The sequence below is a fragment of the Oreochromis niloticus genome, linkage group LG13 (genome assembly GCF_001858045.2).
Source record: "Oreochromis niloticus isolate F11D_XX linkage group LG13, O_niloticus_UMD_NMBU, whole genome shotgun sequence".
Taxonomy (NCBI): domain Eukaryota; kingdom Metazoa; phylum Chordata; class Actinopteri; order Cichliformes; family Cichlidae; genus Oreochromis; species Oreochromis niloticus.
The window spans coordinates 22,580,021-22,605,161 of record NC_031978.2 but is presented as its reverse complement, the minus strand read 5'-3'; the positions used below and the strand labels follow the sequence as shown (position 1 = coordinate 22,605,161).

At 40.4% G+C, this 25,141-nt stretch overlaps 1 protein-coding gene across 5 annotated transcripts in view; it reads left to right on the top strand.

Annotated features, from left to right (window-relative positions):
* The window catches only part of macrod2 (mono-ADP ribosylhydrolase 2), a 398,938-nt gene that overhangs the window by 359,469 nt on the left and 14,328 nt on the right, over positions 1-25,141 (top strand). The window contains exons 9-15 of one of the 5 annotated variants that reach the window (XM_019366416.2): positions 4,013-4,091; positions 10,677-10,715; positions 12,353-12,412; positions 16,946-16,984; positions 17,410-17,454; positions 18,953-19,231; positions 19,770-19,832. In XM_019366416.2, the coding sequence (XP_019221961.1) occupies positions 4,013-4,091; positions 10,677-10,715; positions 12,353-12,412; positions 16,946-16,984; positions 17,410-17,454; positions 18,953-19,231; positions 19,770-19,832 (604 nt within the window). The remainder of the gene's footprint in view (positions 1-4,012; positions 4,092-10,676; positions 10,716-12,352; positions 12,413-16,945; positions 16,985-17,409; positions 17,455-18,952; positions 19,232-19,769; positions 19,833-25,141) is intronic. The other 4 variants (XM_019366417.2, XM_019366418.2, XM_019366420.2 and 1 more) reach the window with 4 other exon arrangements.

Here is a 25,141-nt window from a genome sequence, read left to right as displayed (position 1 = left end):
TGGAGGAAATCAATGCCTTGGCAACGCTAAATCCACAAATCATAATTAAAACTTGGCCATGCAGAGAGAGAGAGGGAGAAAAAAACAAGTTCCCGAAATATCCCCACCTTCTCTGAGCCCAAGCTTGCTTATTTAAAATGGGCAGAGGTGGAGTTCAAAACTGTCTCGTGGTCTGATAAAGAAAAAAATGAAAATTCTTTTTGGAAATCATACATCCTCCAACTTTGGGCTCAAGAGTAGAAGAACCATCCAATCATCCAACTTTTAGTTCACAATTCATAAGCCAGGATTTGTAATGCAACTGGGGGGTGCCTAAGTAAATATGACAGCGAGACTTTGCCAGTCTGTGAATATACGGGTTTTAGATCCATAATAAGACATAATAAGTTAAAGGAAGTAAACAACATAATTTCAGTGTTTCAAATATTTTGATTTCTATCATTTAAATCGCTCACTCTCACACTTGGTGATTTTAATCTGTGGAAAGTTTACTAAAATAAGCATTGTGCACCATTTTTAATTAGCCCTGTTTTAAAAGTGTTGTGATTAGGATCTCAACACTTTTAAAACAGGGCTGGAATACATTAAACGATATCTTAAATTTCACTTTAACTGCTTTTAAATTAAAGAAGGGCCTGTTTTGTTTTAATAAAGCATCCACAAGCTTACTCATGCCTAAGCAAAGACAGAAAACACATCATTTCTCTCAATAACCTTTGGGTCTATTGAATTATTAGCTTTTGCTGGCCAGTTACATTTTTGTACCTTATTTTGCAGCATTACTGTTAATATGACCGTCCGCCCTGTGTACAGCCAGGGGACCTGGTCCTTTTGTGCTCACCCTAACAAAAATCCCTCCAATCAGCGATGAGTAATGAGTGGGCAGGTTATCATGCAGTGATCCCAGCTTTCTAATTAGTCTTCCATTAACTTTTCCAACCTTGGTAACCACAGGGTGCACACTTTACACACACACACATGCGCGATTCACATCCTCAAACTGAAATATGGGATCTCCACTCCAAAGTCAAAAATCTAAAATTAAGTATTTAGTAACAGTTTTTTTACTCTGCAGTGTTCATTTAATCCTTACTGTCACCCTGGTTGGCCAGAAATGGCTTTTTTGTAGAACCAATTTTCACCATGTCGTCCTTCCAGAATAACAGCAGTCACATTATGTGTATCATCCCATAAAATGATTTGTGTGTTGTTCCCTGTCCGTGTAAAATAATGATTAAAACATCAGGTGCACAGGAGTCTGACTGTTATTCAGGGAAACTGTTAGATGGATCATTTTCCGATGACTATGCTACCATACCTGTGCACGCAGGTGACACGCAGCCTCTGTTTTTTTAAGGTACAAACTAGTGAAATGTACTTTTTTTAAGAGAAAATGTCACAGATCAGACCTTCTCTGGCTCTTATGAATTCTTTGCAACACTTTGTTTAGATACAGACTGAATGTCAATGTTCAGCTCCAGCATTTTTGGTTTCATTTGGCATCCTGGTCTAGCTGATGTCTGTCAAAGACCATACAATGTATTTCTGATCTGCAGAATAAAAGACGCTGCCTGAGCCTTGTGCAGAATGTGGACGCGGAGCAACAGAAACTAGACAAAAAGATTGACAGTCGGGGAGAGAGAAACAGAGAGCGTATACATGACATGGATACAAAGATTTTCTGTTTTGTTTTTTTGGCTTTAGCTCATATTCCCTCAGAGCAGTATTTCCCATTTTATCACATCTAATAGGGCATACGCAAAATGTAATCAGCACCCCTGGTGTGTGTGTGTCCAAATGCACGCACACACCAGCCTCTTTGTGCGATGCAAAGCATGAATCCATGATTCATCCTGTTTCACAGTGGGCAGTCGGTTTTAGAATGGAGCGTCACAAAAGACTGATGGAAATTCCTGGGGAGCTGCTGTCCTGTGGCCTTCCAGCACCCAGTGGTATGCACTATCTTGGCGTATTATTGCTTTTTCTGTTTGTCAGCGAGCCCACGACTTCAAAGGAGGCTTAAAGCATTCTTTCATTTTCTGTCAGGGTTGAAGGGTTGAGAGAGTGAGTCTACATTTTATGAACAAAGCCCCCCCAAGACATCTAGCAAAATAAAATGTTACCATCCGAGATGCAGCTCCTAACATTTACTCCAAAGCACTGATCATAAACTATTAATAGATGTATGTCTGTATGAGCACCAGAAGGGTGTCTCTTTGAATTGGATCCTTGTGCTGGGCTAGGTCAGGAATGGGGCTAAAGCTGGTGGGCCCCCTTTGTCCACTGGAACATAAAATCCTGCACGGAGGAGGATGGCGAGCAGATAGCTAGCATTACGGCTGTTGTGTAAAATTGCCATTATTCAGTCAAGCGATTATCTGCTGCCGTGGTGTGTAATGCGTCTCTGTGACCGTGACTGATGCCTGCACATCTAAGACTCTGCTGGAGAAGGGTGAGACTGAAAGAGGTGACCTCTTTCTTCTGAGTTCTGTGAATCGTTTTTAGACACACTGTCAAAGTGTGGAAAACACAGTGCCAGTGGATCTGTCTTAAACCCAAAGCAGCCCTCTTCTTTTAAAAGGTGAAAAATTAAACTTATGTAGAGGTAAAGAAAACAAAAGTTTATCTTTGTGATGCATTTATACAGATTTGTACAGATTGCATGATTATTTGCTAAGTCCTCCAGGCATCCAGACTTCTGTGTAACCTAACATCTATCTATCCTCTCTGTGCTTTAAGCTTGAAACCATTCAGTATTCAGTGTGCTTAAAGTTTCTAAGTGAAAAACATAACAATTATGAATTTAGACTGGGCCAAAAAAACAGCAGAGGAAATAGCAGTCAACTAAAGGTTAATTAATATTTAATATTTGCAACTGTAACTTCTTGCCAAGTGAAGTGTAGGAGTCAGTGAGCTCATTCAGCCATTTATCTGCTGTTTGTTTAGTTCATAAAATAGAAAGGAGCCTTCATAACCCCCCTGTGCTGATTTTTTGTAGACCTTTTTTTCCACAGGCATACAGTAGCATACATTTGTTTACTTTATCTTAGCAGCAAGTAGAAACCCATGGCAATAACAAAAGACAGTAGGCTGTGGCATCATCAGTCAAGTCACTTTATAGCTCTGGCTTGTTTTAGGCTCTTATGCATCACGCAGTTTCAGAGGGTCTGATTGGGGCCAAATTTATTAGCATGGCAAGCATAAAGCCAGATGCATAAAGAACTAACTTCAGTGACAAAAACAACAAGGAAACTTGAAACAGATGGTATCCCCCCCTCCACCCTCCACCCCTGTGGAGCTCTGCTTCCACGTAGAGACAGAAGCACCTGAGACAGAACTGTGGCAAGATGCTCGGAACAACCTACTAAATAACAGTGCACTGACACAGTGCAGAAGACCTGCCTGTTTTAAAGGGAAATGGTAGCGGCTCCAGATATTTCAGGGTCTGACTGAAGTTTAATAGCTAATGAAACTATCCTTGTTGTTAGTTTGGGAAGCATTCTCAGAATACTGTTTTTTATTACATTGAAACAGGAAATAATAAGTCAAAATCTTGTTTTATATTAAACGCTTTTGATTTCACAAAATATGTATTTGTGGCATTTAAATGAGGTTTCAGTACAAAATGTAATTATTCTGTGTTTTTCTTTTCAGCATTTTTAATTATGGCTTTATAATTAATTTGCTACTGCTCTTGTAATTTTCAAGTTTATTCCTTAACTTTTAATGTTGATTTCATGTCCTTTCACATACACAGGCTTATGCCCTTATCACACGCACCATTAAGTAATGCCTATTCTGATGTAATGTGCCGTATTACGTGCCAAAAGTTGTCCCAGCTTGTATTGTTTAGATGGTCTTTGGGGTAACTAATTAGATTACCGAGTGGCGACCACTATTGTCACATCTAAATTTGTCCGGTTAGTTTTCTTCATCAGATTCACAGAGAGCCCTTTCAGCAATGAACACACTCATTAATTACTCTTCTGTATCTTTTCTTCTTCCCGTGCAGATCAAACGGGTCATTTTCTGCGTCTTCCTCGAGACTGATTTTGCCATCTACAAGAAGAAAATGTCTGTCATGTTTCAAGGTACGTGTATTCACTCGCATCGTTGCTGGATCATTACATTTCTTCTGCTACCCGACACTTTGTTGTTGAATTGATTAACACGCCGACTTTCTACAAGTTTTCCAAGTTTTGGACAACCTGTGATGTCACCACCTAAGTAACTGAACATATGCATACATGTGTTCAGTTAGTTAGGTAGTGACCTTGTGTATCCTTGGAAACATCTGCAGTGAGAATTATCCTGTTCCTGGAAGCAGTAGTGTAAGGACCTGTCAGGTTTGGGTGACACCTTCAAATGCAAACATATTCAGCGCAACCAACCGCACAGCCTTTGGGGAGATTAGCGGTGAGAATTTATGCCGACAAGGTTGATAAAATAAGTGTCAGGTTCTCTACATATTGCCTCACGATCTACCTGACCTATAATAGCTGTCTAATGGTTCGTGTTCTTGCCGTGAATGAGCGAGCTGATATTTCACGTGATCGCTGATAGTTTGATGAGAATTTAATGCCGGATTTGATTGACTGTAATAATAGTACACAACAGCAATTGTCTCCTGAAAAAAGCTAAAATATTCCGGGATGCATAGCAACCGTGACCGTCCTCTTGGTTACTGCTCTCCAATTGTGTGTGTGTGTGTGAAATAAACAAACATCCATTATCTTCTACTCCCACTCTCCTTTCTGTCCCTTGCTCAATTCCCTCCCCCCTTTCATGCCATCATCTTTTTTTTCCGGGGACCAGGAGCAGTCACCAGCTCTGATGGGGGCTCCACAGAGGATTGAGTTGAATAGCTGGGGAGCTGAAAGAGGCTGGCTGGCTTCACCAGCCTAGCATTACCTTCCATTTACCTCACTTTTCGCTCCTCACCTCCCCAACGGAATACCGGCTCTCAGGCCTTCATCTCGCTGCTCCCAGATGGAGAGTGTTTTGTTCTCCCTGCACTCCCGTCATCTCTCCCGCTCCCCGCCCAGACTCTTCCCTGAAAGATTACATTCTGAGGAGAGACCTTAATTATACTGCCTGCCCCCATGCACCCAGCACCCGTCTCATCATATTAGTGCTTTGAGATGAGAATCTGGAGCTGTTGTTCTCCAGTTATCACTCTCACCATTTAAAAAGTGCTGTGAGTGGATAAATGGCCTGTATCTCCTTGTGATTGGGAACAGGGAAGAAGCAAAATGACAGCTTGTGTGTATGCGTGTGCACGCCACGTAGGGCATTCAGAAAAGTTTTGAGACTCATATTACTCTGAGCAAAATCTTTAAAAACTATTGTGTACCAAAATGTAATGAGTTGCTAATAAGGGAGGCCGAGGTCAGTCTTTGATTAAATTTGGGGTCATTTCAAAAGGTTACTACAGCACACACCGTGATGCAAGTGCTTTTGACATCAGTGTCTTACCTGTCACGTGTCCTTTGACCCCTGAGGTCAGGGCCACCTTTGCCCATCTTTGCTCTTTGTGGGCAGGAGAGGATAATTGGCTTAATAAGCATGACATTCCCACTCAGGGTCACTGTCTTAGTTAGGCAGACACCTTCACACCGCCCTCACCCACACCTCTTCTCATCTTTCACCTCATGTGGAAGTTGAAAGAATTTAATTCTCTGTCAAAACAAAACTTCTTTCAAGTTTTACCTTAAGGAAGAAAAGAATGCTAAAATAATTACTTATGCTGTGAATGTAGGCTAGACACTCACGGAAGCGACTGGATTCGTGTGTTTTATCCAGCCACGCCGCACTACGTAGATGGCTTCCAACAGTAGTTGAAAGGTGTTCTTTGAAGAAAGAAGTGCTGATTGGTATGATTGCATCATGGTAGGTAATGCATAACCCCATAGTGTGAAAAGACTTGCATTTAGCCTGCGCAGAATGGCAGTAGTGAATCAGAGGCTGTGAATTAGCTCTGCAGGTGTGCTCGAGCACTTTCAGCACATCTCATCATCCTCTCTGCTAGTGATAGACAGTCAGGTAGATCTTACGGCAACACTGAATGCATCACACAGAGACTTGAGACCATTCTGTCTCCTGCAGCATCCTCTCGCTTTCAATAACCCTCTGTCACGTCTGCACTTCCTGTTCTCCTTACTTATTCTCACTCGTGTCTCCCTTTATTCCTGTGCCACACGCTCATTTCCTTAACCCTTCACACCCTTCATTCTTCCCCATTACATTGAGGAGAAGCTTCTCCATCACCTCCTTTATTTGCATACTGTTATAGAGCTCTTGTGAACGGTGGCCTTGATCTTTCTGTAATTTGTATGTGTGTGTGTGGTTATGCGAAACTCAGGATCTTCCCCGTGACATCAGTTTCAAGGATGTCTACAGCGGCGAGTACACATACAATGGATTTTTTTTTTTATTGAAGTCTTACTATTCTCATTTTTCATAGTATAGCCGCTTTCCTCATATTCAAGCAATCTGTCAAGTGACAATGACTGGAGCAGGAATGTGTAAACAGGACATTTGCATACAGGAAATTGCTTTATTACAATGTGCATTTCCACAAGCTGTCAGTGTGCGAGAGCCAAAATACGGTTACTCCTTTGCAAAGGGAGGAAACTGAAAAATAGCCTGTGCTGACATGAATACTCAGACACACCTGCATGCAGGCACATAAGCTGTGACACACGTGCACAAAACAGGAAGTGGATTTTTTAATTTATCTTTTAAAGATAAGAGCAAAGATTAGAACTGCGGTGTGCCTGGTATTTGAGCAACGGAGCAGCTGTTTGATGAGGAACGATGGAGTCCTCACAGTCAGACAGAGTAGTTTATGTAGCTCGTGAAGATCGGCATGTTTTTGGATCTTTTGGAGTCATGAGTTTTCTCAAAGATCCCCCTCTAACATCAACACTGAATCATGCAAATACATAAACAAGCTAAAGCACACAGCAGCACAAGCTGTTTGTTGTTGGGGGTTTTTTAGAAGCCGAAACTATCAAGTATGAACATTAATTGATTAAGAAGCAGAGCTCAATCAATGCAATTAATCATAAAACACGATTCTATTATGTATTCTGATTGGCGTGATTGACCACACGCTTCCCGTGCCACATATTATTTGCGCGCATGGAAGCAGTCAGGCATCTGTAGTTGTAGAGAGTGAAAGCATGTTGAAATTGATTCTGGGTACACTCCTCCACTAATATGATCCGGGTGGCTGCCCACAAGCTGGGCTCCATCTCGTCTTCTCCTCAATCAGCCACAGTGCTGACAATATTAACACAGACCACAGGACTGCAGAGGCTGCTGCATTCTCTCCAACTGTTTCACCCACTTTCCAGTTGATATTTATTTACATAGCTTTTTAATACACACTGTATGCTCCTCGCCTCTTAACCCCTAACCCACACACACATGCACACACCCACCCGGCCATCAAATGTCCATAGTAAAAGAACCCCCTCAAACCACACCACTGCTTTTACAGCAGTAAAGCTGTGGTATGCACAGGCTTTTATCACACACATGTAATTTGTTGACGGAGGATATGAAGAGCTACAGGATCCCTGTGAGGGGTGAAAATGAAGTCTGTGTTGGTTTCACGAGGCTATCCCTCAGGGCAGGGAAATGAGGAGACCACGGTGTGTTAGTGATGTTATTGTCAGAGAGCACACTGAGTCTCTCAGTCAGCTTCGGCAGATACGAGGTTCCTGCTTTAGCCCTTCGTATTTGAAAATGTTGGGGAGCCTGTGCATAAATCAGACATGAAAATGGACAAATGTTATGTGCTGCTTATCTGTGTTTTTGGTGTTGGCTGGTCATGGTTACCCGCTGATAATTTAAAGGTTTAGAATTGCTCGGTTTAGGGACACTATTTTAAATTTAAATATGGCCATGTCGTTTCTCACAAGATATTCCAATTTGTGAGTGAATATGTAACCCTAAAGGAATAGTTCATTCACCATCTATTAAGAATTTAATGATAGGGTCAATACTTCTTTCCAAGAGTCAGATGAGAGGATCAATAACACTCTCATATCTATCTGTTAAAAAGATGGAGACAGTTAAGCTTAGCATGGCATAAAACACTGGAAAAAAGCTGAGCTCCATCAAAAGTGGAGAAAAAAATACTGAGTACCGTGCAAAAGTCTTGCACCTTATTTCTTGTTTATTTTGCTTCCAAATAGCCAGACTTTCTTGTCATTTTTTAAAGTGGTCTTGCACAGTAGTTCTGATAGTCTTTGCACATTTATCTTTGTCTTTGCTTTTTCTCTCATTGTCAGTCCAGTCCTTGTACATCACCATTTTCAAAGGAGTGGTTTTTAGTTTGTTAAGCCACTGGACACTGAACTATGAATCATTCAAACATAAAACAGGCACCTGACTTGAGGGATGAATCAGTGTTGTGCCTACAGACAGCTTAGGGGAAAAAAACAGTTTTAAATTGTGTCTTTGGGCATTTTGTTACTAGAAGCTTCTCACAAAAACACATCATTTGTTCCATGTTTTTTTGGTTGAAGCTATGAAAAATGCCAAAGATAACACAGCCTGACAGACATAAAATATTATTTTTGCACTAAATGGGTGATGCCCGAAGAGCTGTTGGCCAAAACACTTGGCAGATCTTGATATAGTGTGCAGTGTGTTCTTAAAAAAATCTCAGGTAACTGGACAAAAGAAGTATCTGAAAGTCATGACCATGGTCGTTCAGCTGATCCATGTACTGTTCACTGAAACCTCATCAGATGTGCTGTTATTGGAAGCATGGCTGTCAAGAAGCCATTCATAAGAAAGGGAAACATGCAGAAAAGGTTAAGGTATGCTAAATTAACAAGAACTGGACTCAGTGGCAATACGTCCGATCCACTGTGCTGACCCCTTTGGAAATAATGGGGTAGTTGCACATTAGATTGTACAGTAAAAACTGTACAATCAGTTTTTACTGATAATCGATTTCTACATATGTTTGCACCCTTCAATAAATCTCTGCACCGACTTCTATTTTCCTAGAAAATATAAAGAAATGAGTGGTAGCTCAAAACTTTTGCACAGAACAGTATCTGTACACCAGTATATTTCAATATACTTCACCAAAATACAGGAAAACGAAAATTTGGGGTTTAGGCTTTTTGCTAATAGTCTTTATTGGTCCAGTTCGGGAACAGTCCTGGAGTTTCACTGTGACTCTGATTGGATAATTACTGAACTTTGCTGCGTGGTTGCAGATTTCTCTTCCCCTGCTTAGAGAGTTTATGCTAAGCTAACCATGTACCAGCTATTGTTTCACATTTAGCATACAGACATGAGAGCAGAATCAATCTTGTCATCTATTTCTTAGAGCGTGAATAAGCCTGTGTACTGTCAAACAGCTGATCCTTTCTCATCAGTTATCATATCACGTCATCCTGTTTAAATGTGTATGCGATTTCTTTGGCTTTACGCCCTAGAAAGAAAGCAAGAACCAAAAAAAAGGTCGTTCTGGACTATGAAACATACTGCATCTTCCCTGTATTGAGCTGTGATCATAGCAGAATCATGTGTGGCCGGAGATGAGACACCTGATGTTTCCATTCTTGCGCTGTTGTAGTACTGTATCAGTGGACCTTCCTTTGTTTCCCCAAGCAGGGTTAGATTAATGCACTGTACCCTTTTATTCAGTGTTATACAAAAGAAAAGCCTGTCGCTGGATCCACTGGGAGCTCTGATGGTTACACTTCTACAGAACAGATGACAACAGCCTTTCATCAAAGCTAACGCTTGCTTTTGCTTGTTAACCACAGTGCAATCATTTCACAGACTCCTGCACAGCCACACACACATATATAAAAATACACGTGCCCTCACGAATAATGTAATCCATTCATATGAACTGTGCACATAAAAAAGGCAAGTACACATGTACTGTGTATATAGTGGCCTGACACAAGGCATCTAGAGGCATGCTGAGCTGTGCAAGATCTGAGTGTCTATGAGTGTGTGTTGTGTGTAGGAGCCGTGAGCAGGCATCCACAGTTCCTCTCTCGCCTCATCTCTCACTCTGCAGTTCCTCCTGAAGCATAAACATCCAAAGCATCCGTCTCATCTCGCACTGTGCAACTCAACTCATCCACCCAGAACACCTCTAGTACACTCAGTCTGTCTCACACAATAGACTTACAGACAAAAGAAGAGAAAATCAAAGGGTTTTTTTGGTTTTTTTTAAAGACGCAGTTGTCCACGCCAGCCTGCAGTCCTTGTATTTTCAGGAAATGGGAGGCTTTATGTCATTTCTGCTGAGCCTACCAGCATAGATATAATTGGAAAAGAATGTTTCACGAATGTGACCCCCTCTCCCCAAACATATACCCACATACTCAGTCATTTGGTGTAATAACTCTCGATATCCAAGGCCATCTGGTGGGAAATTGAAGGAGGTTGTTGAGTGTGATGAGGAACAGGAGGTGAAAGAGTTTCAGCGAAAAGCTTTTGGAACACACGAACGTGATCGTATTTCCCCGATTTACAGGGGTGGGTGCAGGTTCGAGTTTCATTGTTTGGTCTCAGCAGACGGCATCATAACACTGTGATATTCTAATATTATAATCATGTTGCCATGAGTCGGCTCGTGCATTATAAAAGAGCCTGGTTTGACACGCTGTCGTTTTCTCCCCCTCTGCCAGACAATGACATGGAGGTTACAGAGGAGCCGCCGAAGGAAGGTGAGTGACAGAATATTTCATGGTTGCCTTTTCACCTTAACACCTCCATTAAAGCACACAGAGGGTGAGTGAGTGGTGTAGCTTCAGCTTATGACAGTGATTTGCTGGGTTTCGCGAAGCAGACGAAATTGAATGTTTATGCATTTAGCGACAAGTTGAATCCCAGGCCTGACTCATCGCTGTTAAAAATACTTCATGTCAGGTGCATTACATTACAAGAGCTTATATCAAAGCCAATTCCCAACACCATTCTCTTCATCCGGCTTACGGGCACAATGCCTTCAGACCACCTAAAGCGAGTGACAAAGAAGCAGCAGAGCTACATCCCTCCGCAGCGTGCACCGGGTGATAGCACAAACACAAACTGTCAGCGCATAATGCTTTTATCACCACACCATCTTGGCACAAGGCCTGAACGTACCAGATACTGCTTATCAGGATAAACTACTGACATTTGTCTGTGCGCTGATGTCCTGAATAAGCAATGGCACAAACTGATGGCCACATAGAAGCGCGTGTGTGCGTTTGAATAGCAGAAACAATAGCCATAATAACATAATAACAATAACAGCAGTTTGGTTGTTACTTGCAGACGTACAGTATAAAATTCAGTTTTATGAGATGTTTGATAAATGTTTGATACCGCCTGTAGCAATTCTCTCCAAGGTAGAGTGTTGCAAAGCGGTACATGAAGAGCTTTTATTTTTTTTTAATTGCGATCACAGTGGGATTAGCAGTGAGGTTTTCCCACATCTAACTGCTCAAACCTCATAGTACATGTGCAGCCATCTGAGCGAAACGCAATGTTAGTTTTACTGTCTGCAGAAGAAAGTCTTCAGATTACTGTAGATGTAGAAACGAGGGTGCTATCAAAATGTTTTCCTCCAAAAGTCACCCCCATGATCTACCAATTACACGCATGTGTGTTTTCACTTTGGGTGAACATAAAAGGGCTGTTTTATAAGTGCACTGTAAAATGTGATATTCCAAAGTGAAACAACGTGGCTGAATCGTAAAGGCTTGGTCGAGAGGAGCTGTTTTTTTGTCTTGACCAAGTGTGTTGGGTTTTTTTTTATTGTATTCCTCACCAGCTATTTTATGCTGCATACAGTACCACACTATACTGAAACAACCCCTGATAATTCCTGGCTCTGTTGTATCATCATACTAGCCCTTTCCTGGTCCAGTTTGGCCTTGTTTGATGGGCTTCTGCACTGGTGCCAAGGACTGGCCTTTTATTCTGCTCCATCAGCCAGAGTTTGAATCAGTCAGCCTGGAAGCTATTCAAAGGCTCAAATGACTGCAATTCTCACACGGAATGACGCTTTTGTCCCAGACTCTGGTCTGGAGTTGGTGTCAAAGCCTCACATTCTTCCCCTTTTCTCCCACCAGCGTCATTTTTATCAGGCAGGTATAAAACAAAACACAAGAGCCATCACGCTCTCCCACGGGCTTTTGTCGCATGGTCCACAGAGACAGAACGGCCAAGAATAATCACTGCTTCAAAGAGTCAGCTTTACTCACACCATCTCACTCACCTTGATGCCAGAACGACATGCTCTTTGCTTCCTGGTAGCGTTTTGGGATAAGGATGCGTCTGCCCAACTGAATCACCGTTTATTTTTGTTGATTTATAGATAACACAAAACCACCTACCAAAGCAGCAACCGAGGAAGAGAGCGAGGACAACACCAGAGGTAGAGTGTGCTCGTTCTGACTGTGCACGTTTGTTCCGGCTCCTTCTTCTTAACGCGCCAAGGAAACTTTACTGGCAGAGGAAACACTGATATGTGTTTACTTTAAAAACAATTGTTGTGTGTGTATAAAGTAAAGGAGCGTTCTCTTGGTCAGTAATCTCTTGCTCTTCTGATGCCAAGTTCCTCTTTGGGGAAATGAATACAAGATGAAGCTTGGTCTTTTTAAAAGAATGTTTTCTTGGAGGCAAACTTGTTTAAGAAGCCATTATCTGGCTATTCTGCAGTTTCAGCCCCTTTGGATGTGTAATATTGAAACAATTATAGGCTTCTCCGATACGATGGACCAAAGATAATTAGATTCTTACACTGGAGGGTGTTAGTAGGCAATTAAAATCGTACACCATCCATTTGTCTTCAAGCCTTAAGGTTGCAAGGAATTTTTTGAAGATAGCAGTCATGGCTGTTGTCTTTGGGGAAACCGTTCCTCACACTGATTGTGAGAGGCTGGTCTAGATAGTGCAGTCACTTCAAGGGCGCCACAGCATTCTGTGTTCCTCAACAAAGCACAATAAGTCTTTCTCCCTGCCTCTTCAACATACCTTTGCCATAATCCACAGTAATTCAGTATGATTCACAAATTCAATCATCAGCATTAGAAGGGCATAAGTATTTTGTAATAATCTTTATAAATCCTAATTTATCAGGCCCCGCAGCTTAATAGTAACTAATCCATTCACAAAAGGCCTTGGCACAGCTTTCTAGCATGGGAACAGTCAGTCCTTGACACAACCTCTCTCACAGGGAGGCAATGAAATGATTTTGTGCTGCCTGCACTGTAAAGGTTAGGTCTGGTTCGATGTAGCACATAGGTGGGATTAATCATCGAAAACACTCAAGATTGCACAAAGCAAAGGAAACGCTAAGTGCAAAAACACACTGTCAGTTACATAAAACAGACATTATAAGGTGCTTGAGAGCCTCGTGCTACCTCTGTGTACCAGAGCAAGCTCTTCTAGCAACTAAAATATGTATTTCACTCTTTCATGCACTATAGTCATTGGTAGTGAAGGACCTTCACTACCAAAAAGCATCAACTCTGCAGCAGAGTTGGTGAAATGTGTCTGTCAATATGCCTCTGTGGGATCCATTACTCTTCAGGGAATTCACGCCACAGTCCATGGGTCAGATATGAGGGGCTTTTAGTCACAGTACTGATGAAGGGAAAACATCAAGGTTTTCTCCAATGTTTTCCCCTGATAAATACACTGGTTAGTGGACTGAAGGTAATTATAGGATCTCTCCGTCCCACACAGAAGCACTGCTGCATTTACAGTTCTTTTGTCACCTCACAAGCAAAAGGCCTCTTTCGCCTCAGTGGACTCAAGGAAGGAGACAGTTAAAAGCACACAATTAACACATACGCCCAGGCCAAACATAAAAGAGCAAGTAACCTGTGGTAGAACTCACCATTCAAGCAACACAGCAGCTCCTGTTTTTGAACACAAACAGCATCATAATACAGCTTATTTTGATGCATATATTTCATTTAATTTTCAAAAATGATATTTCACTACACAGCATACCATACATGATACAGTCATATTAAAAGAACAATGCAGGTGGCTTTCAGGTTTGATCAACAGCATTTTATCTCTTCTTCAAATGAAGCTAACATGATCCAACGTCACCGGCAACCATCCCCGGGGAGTATTTGAAAGGTGCGGGTCACAGACTGACTCTGTGTGTGTGTGATGAGCTGTGCTGTGATGTAATCCACATGAAACAGAAGCACAGCATGCAGACGCCACAAGCTATAGAAAGAAAAACCGAGAGAGGTAAAAAGGTGGCTGAGACACGGAGGTGAACGCTGGCACGGAGTTCCAAGCTGGACTCTAACCTCTTTAGAGCACACCTGAGTTGGCAAGCGGCACTACAGTGCCCATTATTTGATATCAGATTGGTATTAGTGAGATTAGTGTGTTACAGGACACAGTAAAATGTGGACATTAAGCCGGAAATCAATGCCTGTTTGCCTGGAATGCTTGAGTTTAGTGGGAAAGACCGGGGATAGAGGGGGGGGATGGTGAGAGATGGCACAAAGTGGACATGCAGATTAATAATGCTACGTGTGGACAGACAGTGAGCCTCTCTGTGGGATGCCATCTAGCTCTGTGGTACCCTATAAAGCATCTCTCACAAATGCACTTACTCTTTACTCTGTACACACACACGTCACGTGCAAAAGGTCTTTGAATGATTGCTATTGCTCATGTTTTTCCTTTTTCCTTTACACATGTCTCATGAATTTTTCACATTCCCTCATTTTTAATCTTTTTTTCCTGTCCTTTGCTCCACTTTGCTTTAATAAAAGGAATAGTAGAAAGGCCTGGGGGGAGGGGGGGATTGGAGCCGAGCTAATGGTTGGATGTGGGTGTGTGTGAGTGTGCACGCATTCCAGTTAACTTGTTCCCATTTCCATTTATTCCCGTCTGAGATATTACTTTTATTTACTAGTAAACATCAACCACAGGTGATGTTTACTTAACAGGCGTGCAAGTAGGGTACAAAAGGAAGGCTGAATATCAGCCTATAAATTGTTTATGTCCTTGTAATACTGTAGCCCTGAATGTGATGTAGACATTAATAAATCATTTAAGTGTGTGTGAGACGAACATTTTATTCAGAAAAACATTCAGCTTTTGCTCAGTCAACAGAAGTGCAGGCGAGTACCTAAAATTGCCTTTTTGTCACCATGTTTCTTGAAGTGGAATTCATCAGAATATTGACAGTAAAAGTCTCGAGGTGTTGCCCGAACCCTTCTGTGTGAAGTATGTCAGACCCTTATTTACAGTGATGACAGTATTGTATAGCGAGCACTGGGTAAGAAAGCTATGGCAATGCTGCCACCTGGTGTTTCGTATTGATGAATGAGCGATATCCTGAAGGTGTTATTTGGGTTTTTACCTTTTAAAGAGACAGCATTTAAATGGATCTTACCTCAGAGCCTTTAGAAGTCACATCTGCACAATACATTTATTTGTTTTTCCTTCATTTTTGTGTGTGGTCTTTTGGTGTGTGTGTGTGTGTGTGTGTGCATTTAATCCACAATCTGTCCCACGTTTTCCTTTATCACAAATTGAATGCAGTTTCATTCAATAAGCCAAATACAAATGATCAAATAACAAAGAGGAAATTACAGTCTGCCTTTTGTCATATCTGATAAATTGTTGTTTGGCACAGATAGATACTTTGGACAGATACAAGGCCCTCGCATAATTTTAAACAAAAAAGGTGACCTCAAGGCTAGCGGAGGATTCGTCTTAAGTTGTTTTTCTCCCCAATGAAGTATTCTTTTCAGCCCCCTGTCTGTGGCTCTATCTCAAATGCCAGTCATGATTAATAGAAAGGCTCGCCATCTACTGTGTGTCACCAGCATTCTGCATGATGGACAGAGATACTTGAGACAAACATGCAGCACTGGTACAACTGGCCTTTTTCCCATTTAATGGAGGCTGGCATTTTTATTGTTCTGAGTGCAGGGCAAAATTGCATAGATATGAAAAATGGTTTCTCTCTGCAGCTTGTTAAAAAAGCAATTATAGAAGCTGCACAATAGCCATTGTAAAGCATGTTCTCTTATTGGTGTCATGGCTTTCATTTACTCAATTTGTCCCAAATGTCATTGGTTTATGTGCTTGTCTGTGTGTAAGAGTGCAAGAGTGCAAGAAAGCGGTGAGGAGGGTGGGAGTAGTAACAGATAGGATTTTTATTCATATCAAATTCTGCCTTTTGTGCATCCGGTGGACATTTCTATGGAGTTCAGTTTATAGGAGGATGTAACAGGATAAAGGCTCTAATGACTTGAAATTATAGTTTGGTGATGGCAGCACCTGTGTGAAATGAATGAGTAACGTTCTTCAAATATTGCTATATATATATATGCTTTTATATAAAAAGCTGTAAGATGATTATTTTTACTTGTATATAACCAAAAATGCAAAAATATTTGTATTCAGTCTAGCTGACCAGGGTGAGTTTGGGTAACACTACAACATATGCACGCAACATAAAGTAACACGCCCTGCAAATATTCAAAGCACTACTGTGGCTTATTACTTACCCAATGCTACAAATTTAAGAGCCTCTTTCTTATAACAAAGACCCAAAACTGCTGTCTTAAAGCTAGATATGTTAAAGACCGCCTGTGTTGGTCCCCTGTTGTGTTTATGCAAAATATAGAGTAATTAAAATGTTATTAGAAACATCAGTAGCAAGTACCTGTAAACTCAAACATGGACAGAAAGTCCCAACAGTGTAATGCTGTTTCAGTAACGAAAAATAACTTAGGTTGGACGTTGCTGCTTTAAAATGCGGCGTCAACACTCTCAAAATAAATCCTTTGCATTAGGAAGATAAACAGCTAAACAGTGATCATTATTATGACTGTTTCCTTTGCTTTTTAAAATGAATGACTGGTATTATTCATACCGATGCCTCTGTTTGGCTGATGATTTTTTTTCCCTCCCTTTTCAGGTACAGAGGGAGGAGGTGATGAAGATAACGGTGACAATGGTAATGTAGCTCTACGGACCATTAACGCATGTTCTGAGCCTCTCGGCCCTACCGATGCTTCTTGATGTCATTTGTCATCAAAAATTGAATTTTTTTTCTTTGTTTCAGTACAGTCTTTCCATCCCATGTGCCACCACTCTAACAAAAAAAAAGTTCTCTTATCACAGAAGCTTGGAACAAAGAAATCCCTCAATTATGTATGGCTTTAGAAGTGACATTCTTTTTCCCTTCGTTTTTGTCACTTAATTTATGCATGTCTTTGTGGATCCATTGCTCTCATACTGTAGAACAAAGGCAAAGCTACAGAAAGAGATGGAATGAAAAGGCTGTTTGAGGTGATATCGAAAGCCGAGTCGATTCAACTCCAGACGCTGGCGTTAAACTCGTATGTTTTCTGCTCTTTTGAATTTCTCTTGTCTTTCTAAATGTAGGTGAACCTCAAGATGTGGAGATGGAGAGTCAAAGTCAAGGTATAGTACAGTTACAAATCAAGGGTCCAACACTGGTGGCAGCGCGATTACGTGTTGTCTGGGTGCAGACTGAGATGTGTGTTATTTGGTTTTTTTTGTCCTGTCTTCCTCTCATAACCCCCCCCAGCTTACTTCTGCTGATGGTTTCTTCCTGTTAAAATGGGAGTTTTTCCTTCCCACTGTCACCAAGCGCTTGCTGAAAGGGGATCATTTGATTGTCGAGGTTTTCTCTGTATTATTGCAGGGTCTTTACCTTACAATATATACACAACAGTGTTGATGTGATTTGGCAATATGTAAGTGAAATTGAATTGAATTGAATTGAATTTGATTGAAGCGCACAATGAGAGTTGACCAACATCCAGCTTCTCAGTCGCTCGATCTTTTTAGTTCAGAGTATTTCTTCCTTTTTAAATCCAACCTGAGCCATCTTGTCAGCAGAGCAGAAATAAGTAGTACACACTGTTTTAAATGTGTATGTATAACACACCCAGAGGCTCTGATGTGTTGTATTGTGCTGACAGCAAGAGCCTCAAATGAATTGTGTGTGTGTGTGTGTGTGTGAATGTGTTTTAAAGGAGCAACTATTAACTTTGAGCCAGAACCATTTCTCTTTTCTGAATATCCTCTGTGCTGCTGGTATATAATTAAGATTCTGCATTTGCATACTGGCAGCGCCTCGTCTCTCCTCTGTTTTTGTTTTATTCAAATCCAATCCCATTGACAGCGATTTGACAGATAGAGCTTCTCTGAACATGAATTTTGTAGATATTCCATGAGCAAGTTATAGCAAATGCTACCCCGGGATGGTATCCAAGACCTGAGATATGTAATTACTTTCTCATGAGACATAAACAGAGAGTTAGGAGCTTGGAAGAGCAAAAATATACAATTTAAAACAACACCTGCAAGATAATTCTGCGAAAAAACAAACAAAAAATGCTGCTGTTACATCATTCTCAAGTGTGTGTGTAGTGCAGGTGAAATCCAGCCACCACAAATCAATATGATGTTCAATCTGTGGTCTTGGTTACTTAGTAAAAAATGTAGTCTTTGTGCAAAAACCAATATTAGCCAATTTATCTACATCAGATACTGTTTTCATCCACATTTAGCTTTGTGTTATTTTTTACACTCATATTTTGTTTTTGACTACTAATACTGTACATATTTTTGAAATATAGATGACTTTTCTTTAAAAAGAGAAAAAGACCCTCTTTTTGGCTGCACGCCTCCAAAAGACACCCTTAAAACCTCCACCATTCCAACTCTTTTGGCGATGTTTCCTTCTTTTCTCTTACTTCCATTCAAACTGACAAAGAGCTACCTGTTGGTGTGAATGTGTTTGAGAGATTTCTGTCAGCAGTAATGAAGCACAGGTTTGTTTTGTGCCACATGTAGCTAGATTTAATAGTAAGAGCTTTGACTCCCAGTGTCTGAATTAATCCTTCAAAATGTGCTTCCTGTTATTTATTTATTTATTTATTTGTGCCTTTAGATGGTGATCCAGCAAACGCAGAGCAAAACCCAGAACAGCATGACAGTAAGAATGAAATTCAAAAGAAAGATGGCGATAAAGCGACCGATGGGGATAAAGACACCGATGTCGATAAAGAGACCGATGGCGATAAAGAGACCGATGGCGATAAAAAGACCGATGGCGATAAAAAGACCGATGGCGATGAAGCGACTGGAAATATCAATGAAGGAAGCCCCGCCCACGATGAAAACAAAGGTCAAGAAACTGTTACCAACGACAATACAAAGGGTAAGGAAGGTACAAGAGAGCAGTTTGGCTGTGGGTTTTATCCATTTACATCAAAACCTCTGAGATACTCAGTGTTGATGATAAAAATGATTTCTGATGATGATGATTTCCTTGTTTTTCTGTTGTTTCTTAAATTACAGTTTAATATCCGCAGGAAATTAGGCAGGAAGATATGAATAAATCAGTTCTGTTCATGAAACGTAGTATAATAAAATAACTAAAAACGAAAATAACTAAATGGAAAAACAGATGTTAAGATTTTTTTTGTTCTATCAGTAATGTAATGTTACAGTACAGAGCTGGTTAATAATAAATGCACAAACGTTTCAGCTGTACAGACAGAATAAACAGACCCAAGTGAGGAGGTCTTGGATCTTAACTGTATGCAGACCGAGCCTCACGGTCCACAGCACATGCATGTTTTAAGGCATATTAACAGAGCTGCTCTGACTGAACACACGACAGGCTGAGCTGTTTTTTTGCAGGCCAATGAAGACACTTGTGTCATGTTAGGGTAAATGTAACATCTGCTTCCTTTCCTTAACAGCGGAAGTGCAGCCTCCTCAAATGGAAGTAAGTGTCGTGGACAAACCTGACGAAAATATGGAAGGTAAGATCTGATTTGTTGGATTTGATTTGTATGAATGTGGTTTTCTGGTCCAGTGTGATGCATTTGTATACTTGCATACTGAATTTGTATTTTTTTTGGTCTGTTAGTAGCACTAGTTTATACTTGGAATCAGTTTCTCACCCATGAAACATCAATCAGTATAGAAAGTTACAACGACTGCAGGGATCCACAAGTGGCCAAACACATCTCCAGCAGCCATGATGGTGATGCTAAGAACAGCCAGCATCACATTACAGCATATTCTAAAGTTATCAGTGACTATTATGACTATGTGGAATCGGCATTGTTCTTTACTTGGCAGATTTTCCCTGAACTGATCATTTCAGTCATAAAAATGACTGTATTTAGCTGTCAGCTTGGTGAAGACGGCGACAAACCGTCTATTTCTCACTTTGATTAGCTGGTATCGCTTTGAGTAACTGCAGCCACTCCAATAATCAGGCTTGCTTTGCAGACTAATGGTATCAGCATATTTTTCCCCATACCTTGCATAGCAATGATGCTGTGTATCACAATTGTAGCATGCTAAATCACAGCCAGTGGTTTTTACTACTACTAAAAACATGTACTATTTAACTCGTAATGCAATAGTGCTCTTATTTTCTCCTTGCAGAGTCTGGTATGGAGTAACATTTTAATGCTTCTGATTTGTGTAATAGATAGCTTAACGTAGCAAGAAGCTAGGATTAGAAGAGACTTTGCAGGAGAGTCTTGTGTCAACAAATCCTTTGAAAAGTGTTGAGTCTTTATCCACAGCCTTGCATGGCTTATTGCTCTGTCCTATAAACCAACACTGATGTCCCAAACAACTGAAAAACAGATCAATGGGCTAAACCATTGGGTTATTTGTACTTCATCAGTGTGAGCATGGGCACTCTAGTTTATTTGTGGTCATCCATATACCCTCCTGCTGCTGGGGTGGCTAGGCTCAGGAGGTAGAGCAGGTCATCTACTGATCAGAAGGTTGGTGATTCAATCCCTGGCTTCTCCAGTGTGCATGCCAAAGCACCTTTGGGCTCATTAATTAAAGTGTGAATGACACAAATAAAGCATGTGTAGGGAAAAAAGTACTTGTTATAGAAAAGCGCACGATCTAACCAGACTATCTAAGAGTAATGAGTATATACTAATTAACAGATGGAACATTTTAAGAAAACAAATGTACATTTTTATAGTACTTTAAGCTCTATATATGTGTACTTATTTAAAATATTTTCATGTGCAGTAAGAAAGTGTCTTAAGGCTAGGTCTAACATAAAGGATTGTTATGTCAAGTATTCAGACATAGGTTGAGATATTGTTTGTTGTTAACCAGAATAAAACCATTAAATATGCTTTACTATAGAAGAAAACAATCTCTTAAAGTAATCACCTGAAATTGTACTTTACAGATACTTTGTTGCGATTGCTTCTTTATCAAAGTTTCCATATATGTAGCCTTTATTTATTTAAACTTCTTGAAGCCATCCACTTACGGGCTTCTCTCTCAGCATAGGCACAGTTTGTTTCTGCACAAATAGATTATCTGTCTTTGTTACCACATTTTTCTCTGGCTTCTCACTGAGTAATTCTCTTAAGAAGTTAAGGCTAAAGTTTGGAACCCCAGCCACCCCACTTCCACTAACACAAAGGTCTCAGTCACTCTCTTGCCTCTATTTCACTTTCTCCTTGACTGACATTCAATTAATTTAGGGTGAGAGTGAACATTCCTGATAGATCTGTCTCAGATAGCCTTCTCCATTCTCCCTGAAAGCCAGTGAAATATAGCCTTCAAACTCTACAGGATTTCCTTCAGTGGAAAGCTTCACTCCACCCCATTGACTGTCTCTTGCCTGAGCCGGCTACTGTCTGTCACCGTCTAGGTTTCCATAGGCTACATACTGCGTGGTGGCACAGTCGGGCGGTAAACAGTGGTGTCGCTCCTGATTGGAGGCAGATTGCATTTGGTATAGATGAGCAGGGGCCTTGGACGGAGTGCAAACCCAAATAGTCTGAGATACTGAATATCATGCAGACCAACACAGCCTGGCTTAGCCATGCGTAACCAGCTATTCACAAGACAAGACCAAATGATTCCAGAGCAAATAACCTTTTATTAAACATAAGTGTAATCAGGCTGCCTGCTCATGGCCGTAAAGGTTAAATCTGCTTCACTGAAAGAGGTAATATAATAGTTCATAATGATGGGACGAATGCATGAGAAATCAAACAATTTGAGGACATAATATGAGGTTGCTGCACATATACGCACATATGTCTGTATGTAAAGCCTTTGTGTGTGCACACAGGGATCTTCCGAGCTTCCATGTGTGACCTTCTGCTGGATTTTCAACACTGACATGAGATTATATATCCACTCTGTACATTAGGTTCCTCTTCATGTTACTTATTGATTGCTTCTGTCAAAACATCAGGCAGTAACTGAAAGCAAAACGTACCTCGGTTAAGTTTTGTAACACATTTGTACATTTCTAGAGTACATAAATACCGTTGAAGATTATCTTGCCATTCAGTCAAACAGATGTTACATCTATCATATCTTATATTTGCCTCATTTACCCAAGAAAGGATTTGTGTGTTTTATTTAATTTTTAATCTTTGATGAGCTGAATCATTTTTCCTTACTTTTCAAACTGCCTATAACTAGTTAACAACTTATGCTGGTTGCCTGGCTTTCCAGTGCAGCCTTTCTTTGCAGGACTACATCTCCCAAATTATTCACAGACAACTTTTATTTTCGCATCCCTCCTTCCCTCCATGGGCTGTTGTCCTCCATAGTGTTCGTCCAGTAGCAGCATGGATTCTGGTCCGCGCCACTCTGTCGCTCTGAGTCTGACATTGTTGTGTGTTGCATTGCAAGTGCAACAAAAAGCACTTCTAAATCTTTGAGTGGCCAGAGCGTATGGGCTGAATCTGATTGGAAATCGCTCCCAAATGTATCTTGGATCCAAACTGCAAGAATGTTGTCTGTTGTCCAGACTTTCTAAATCCATTCTGGATAAAGTCTGAACGTGCCAGAAAACGGATTTAGGCTGGCAGTCTGTGAAATCCTGGGTAACTTGGCTGCACGCACTAATCTCAAATGTGTATCCATAGGATCAAAATCATTGGAATATGGTTAATTATATATATACATATATATATTTTTTACCAGTGATCTTGCCTTACCATTTCCCATGATGTGCCCTCTTAGTGTGAGCTAACATTACCAATTCAATCATCTCCAAAAGTCTCTTTTTACAAGAATTAGCCATATCTGACTTACCTCCTGCCAGCAAGACTGACAGTAGCAAAAATACACCTTTACTTGCACTTCAAAGACCAAAGGCACTTGTAAACAAGCATCTGGCTTTGGGCTCAGTGTGTGTGTGTGTGTGTGTGCGTTTGAGTTTAAAAAACAAAAAGAAACAGAGAGGTAATTACCACGAATCCCATAAAAATGCATTAAATAACTGATGGCCATGGAGCTACATTGTTTAATATTTCTTCCCCAAATGTATCTGTATCCATGTATCTGGTTGTTAATTGTGTGAATTTTTTAAACACTCGATTACAGGAACCTGGATTTCTAACCTGTGTCGTAACCCCATAGATTCAAAACAAATTCGTGCGTCGTGTTGAGCTTAACTAGTGCTTTAAAGCATTGCAAATTAAAACTCTAAACTTCAGTCTGAACATTAACGAGTTAAGATGAAACCATCGTTGCCAATTTGCTATCAGTGGCCAAGATTAAAGATAACTCGGATGCCCCTAATCACAAAATCAAGGGGAAAAAAATCAGTTGAGAAAGGAAGACTCATTGGCTCTTGTTGAGTAAAGCTTTCTAATTTGTTGCTGGGATAATTGTTCACTTGTGTACCTCATTTTATTGACCACAGAGCAGGATTTGCAGTAACTGTAGCAGACATCAAAGAGCTACGCTGTTCCTGAGGTTGTGGATGCATCCTTATTTAAAAATTACCCACTTGGTATTTTCGAGTCTTTTAAACATTCATACCGGGAGGACACGCTGATTAACCTCATAATGAGCAGGTTACAATGTTCATATTATTATTCACATTGAAGGATTTATTACAGACAGACTGTGTATGTCTCTGCAATTTTCTTAAAAAGCCATCCTGTTTTCCACTTGCACATTTATATCTGTGGTCTCCCAGTTGCCAACAACGTTGGTTGACACCCCGCAGCTCTCACATAGCTCAATATTACACATATGGAAGTGTGTATCACAGCTAACCATGTCAGTCCCAGAGGAGTCACACTAAATATCGCAAAGCTGAATAAAACAGTTTTGTGTTGTTCATTTTCGCTGTCGTCATCTTTATAACTTGTTAATGTAATAATTTATTCAGTGAGTCAGGTTTTATCACTTCGTATTACCAACTACGCCCATCTCGTGTTTATCTTTCTTGCCTGTTTGTAGTATAAATATGTAGCTCGGTTCAAGTATTTAGTCCTCCTGTTCTTAACTACATATCTATATTTGTCTGACTTCAATGCAATTTTACAAGCATCTAAAAGCAATAACTGAAGTGAAGATTATATTATGGGTTTTGATCTTGAGTATCTCTGTGAGGAAGAGAGATATATGGAGGAAGGCACAGTAATATATATGTATATCTACACACACATCATCTTGCACGAGAAATACGATTCTTTGCCTGATAGGAGGAATGCTATAAAGGCTCCACATATTGAATCAAAATCTAAGAAGCCTATATTTATGAATATTCATAACACACTTTAGAATGAAAATCGGGGGCTAGATTGTTATTGTGTTTGGAAGATCTGTTCAGCAAGCCTTGTTCTGGTGACTTGTGAGAGTGGGCACCCGCTTCAGTGAGCTCCTGGAACACTCATAAATTAAAATAAGAGTCTTTGCCTAAAGCTAGGAATAAATAAATCTGAATTGTGAGCAGAGATTGTTTTTCCTTCATGCAGCGTGATTTTCCTACAGTAGTCGATAGCTATTGTCTTAGCTCCAAAGGTAAGATTTAATGGCTGCACAGGTTCAATGTCACTGAATAAACAGCAGCTCGTCCTTCTTTCTTATCAGGTTTTTAGCAGCCTTTACCTACGAGGAGCTTTTGCATGTTATAGATTGCAAATGTTTTATTTATTTTTTTGCTCTCTGATGATATTTATTGTTACGTGCTTGTCAATTTAGTATGTGACCATTAGACTTACAATTTTGCTCAATATATTCCTTCAAAACATTGCTCAGGAAACCTTGCAATTAAGGAAGCCAGAATCTTCTATATGTAAGTGATCCTAAAATTTTCCTACCT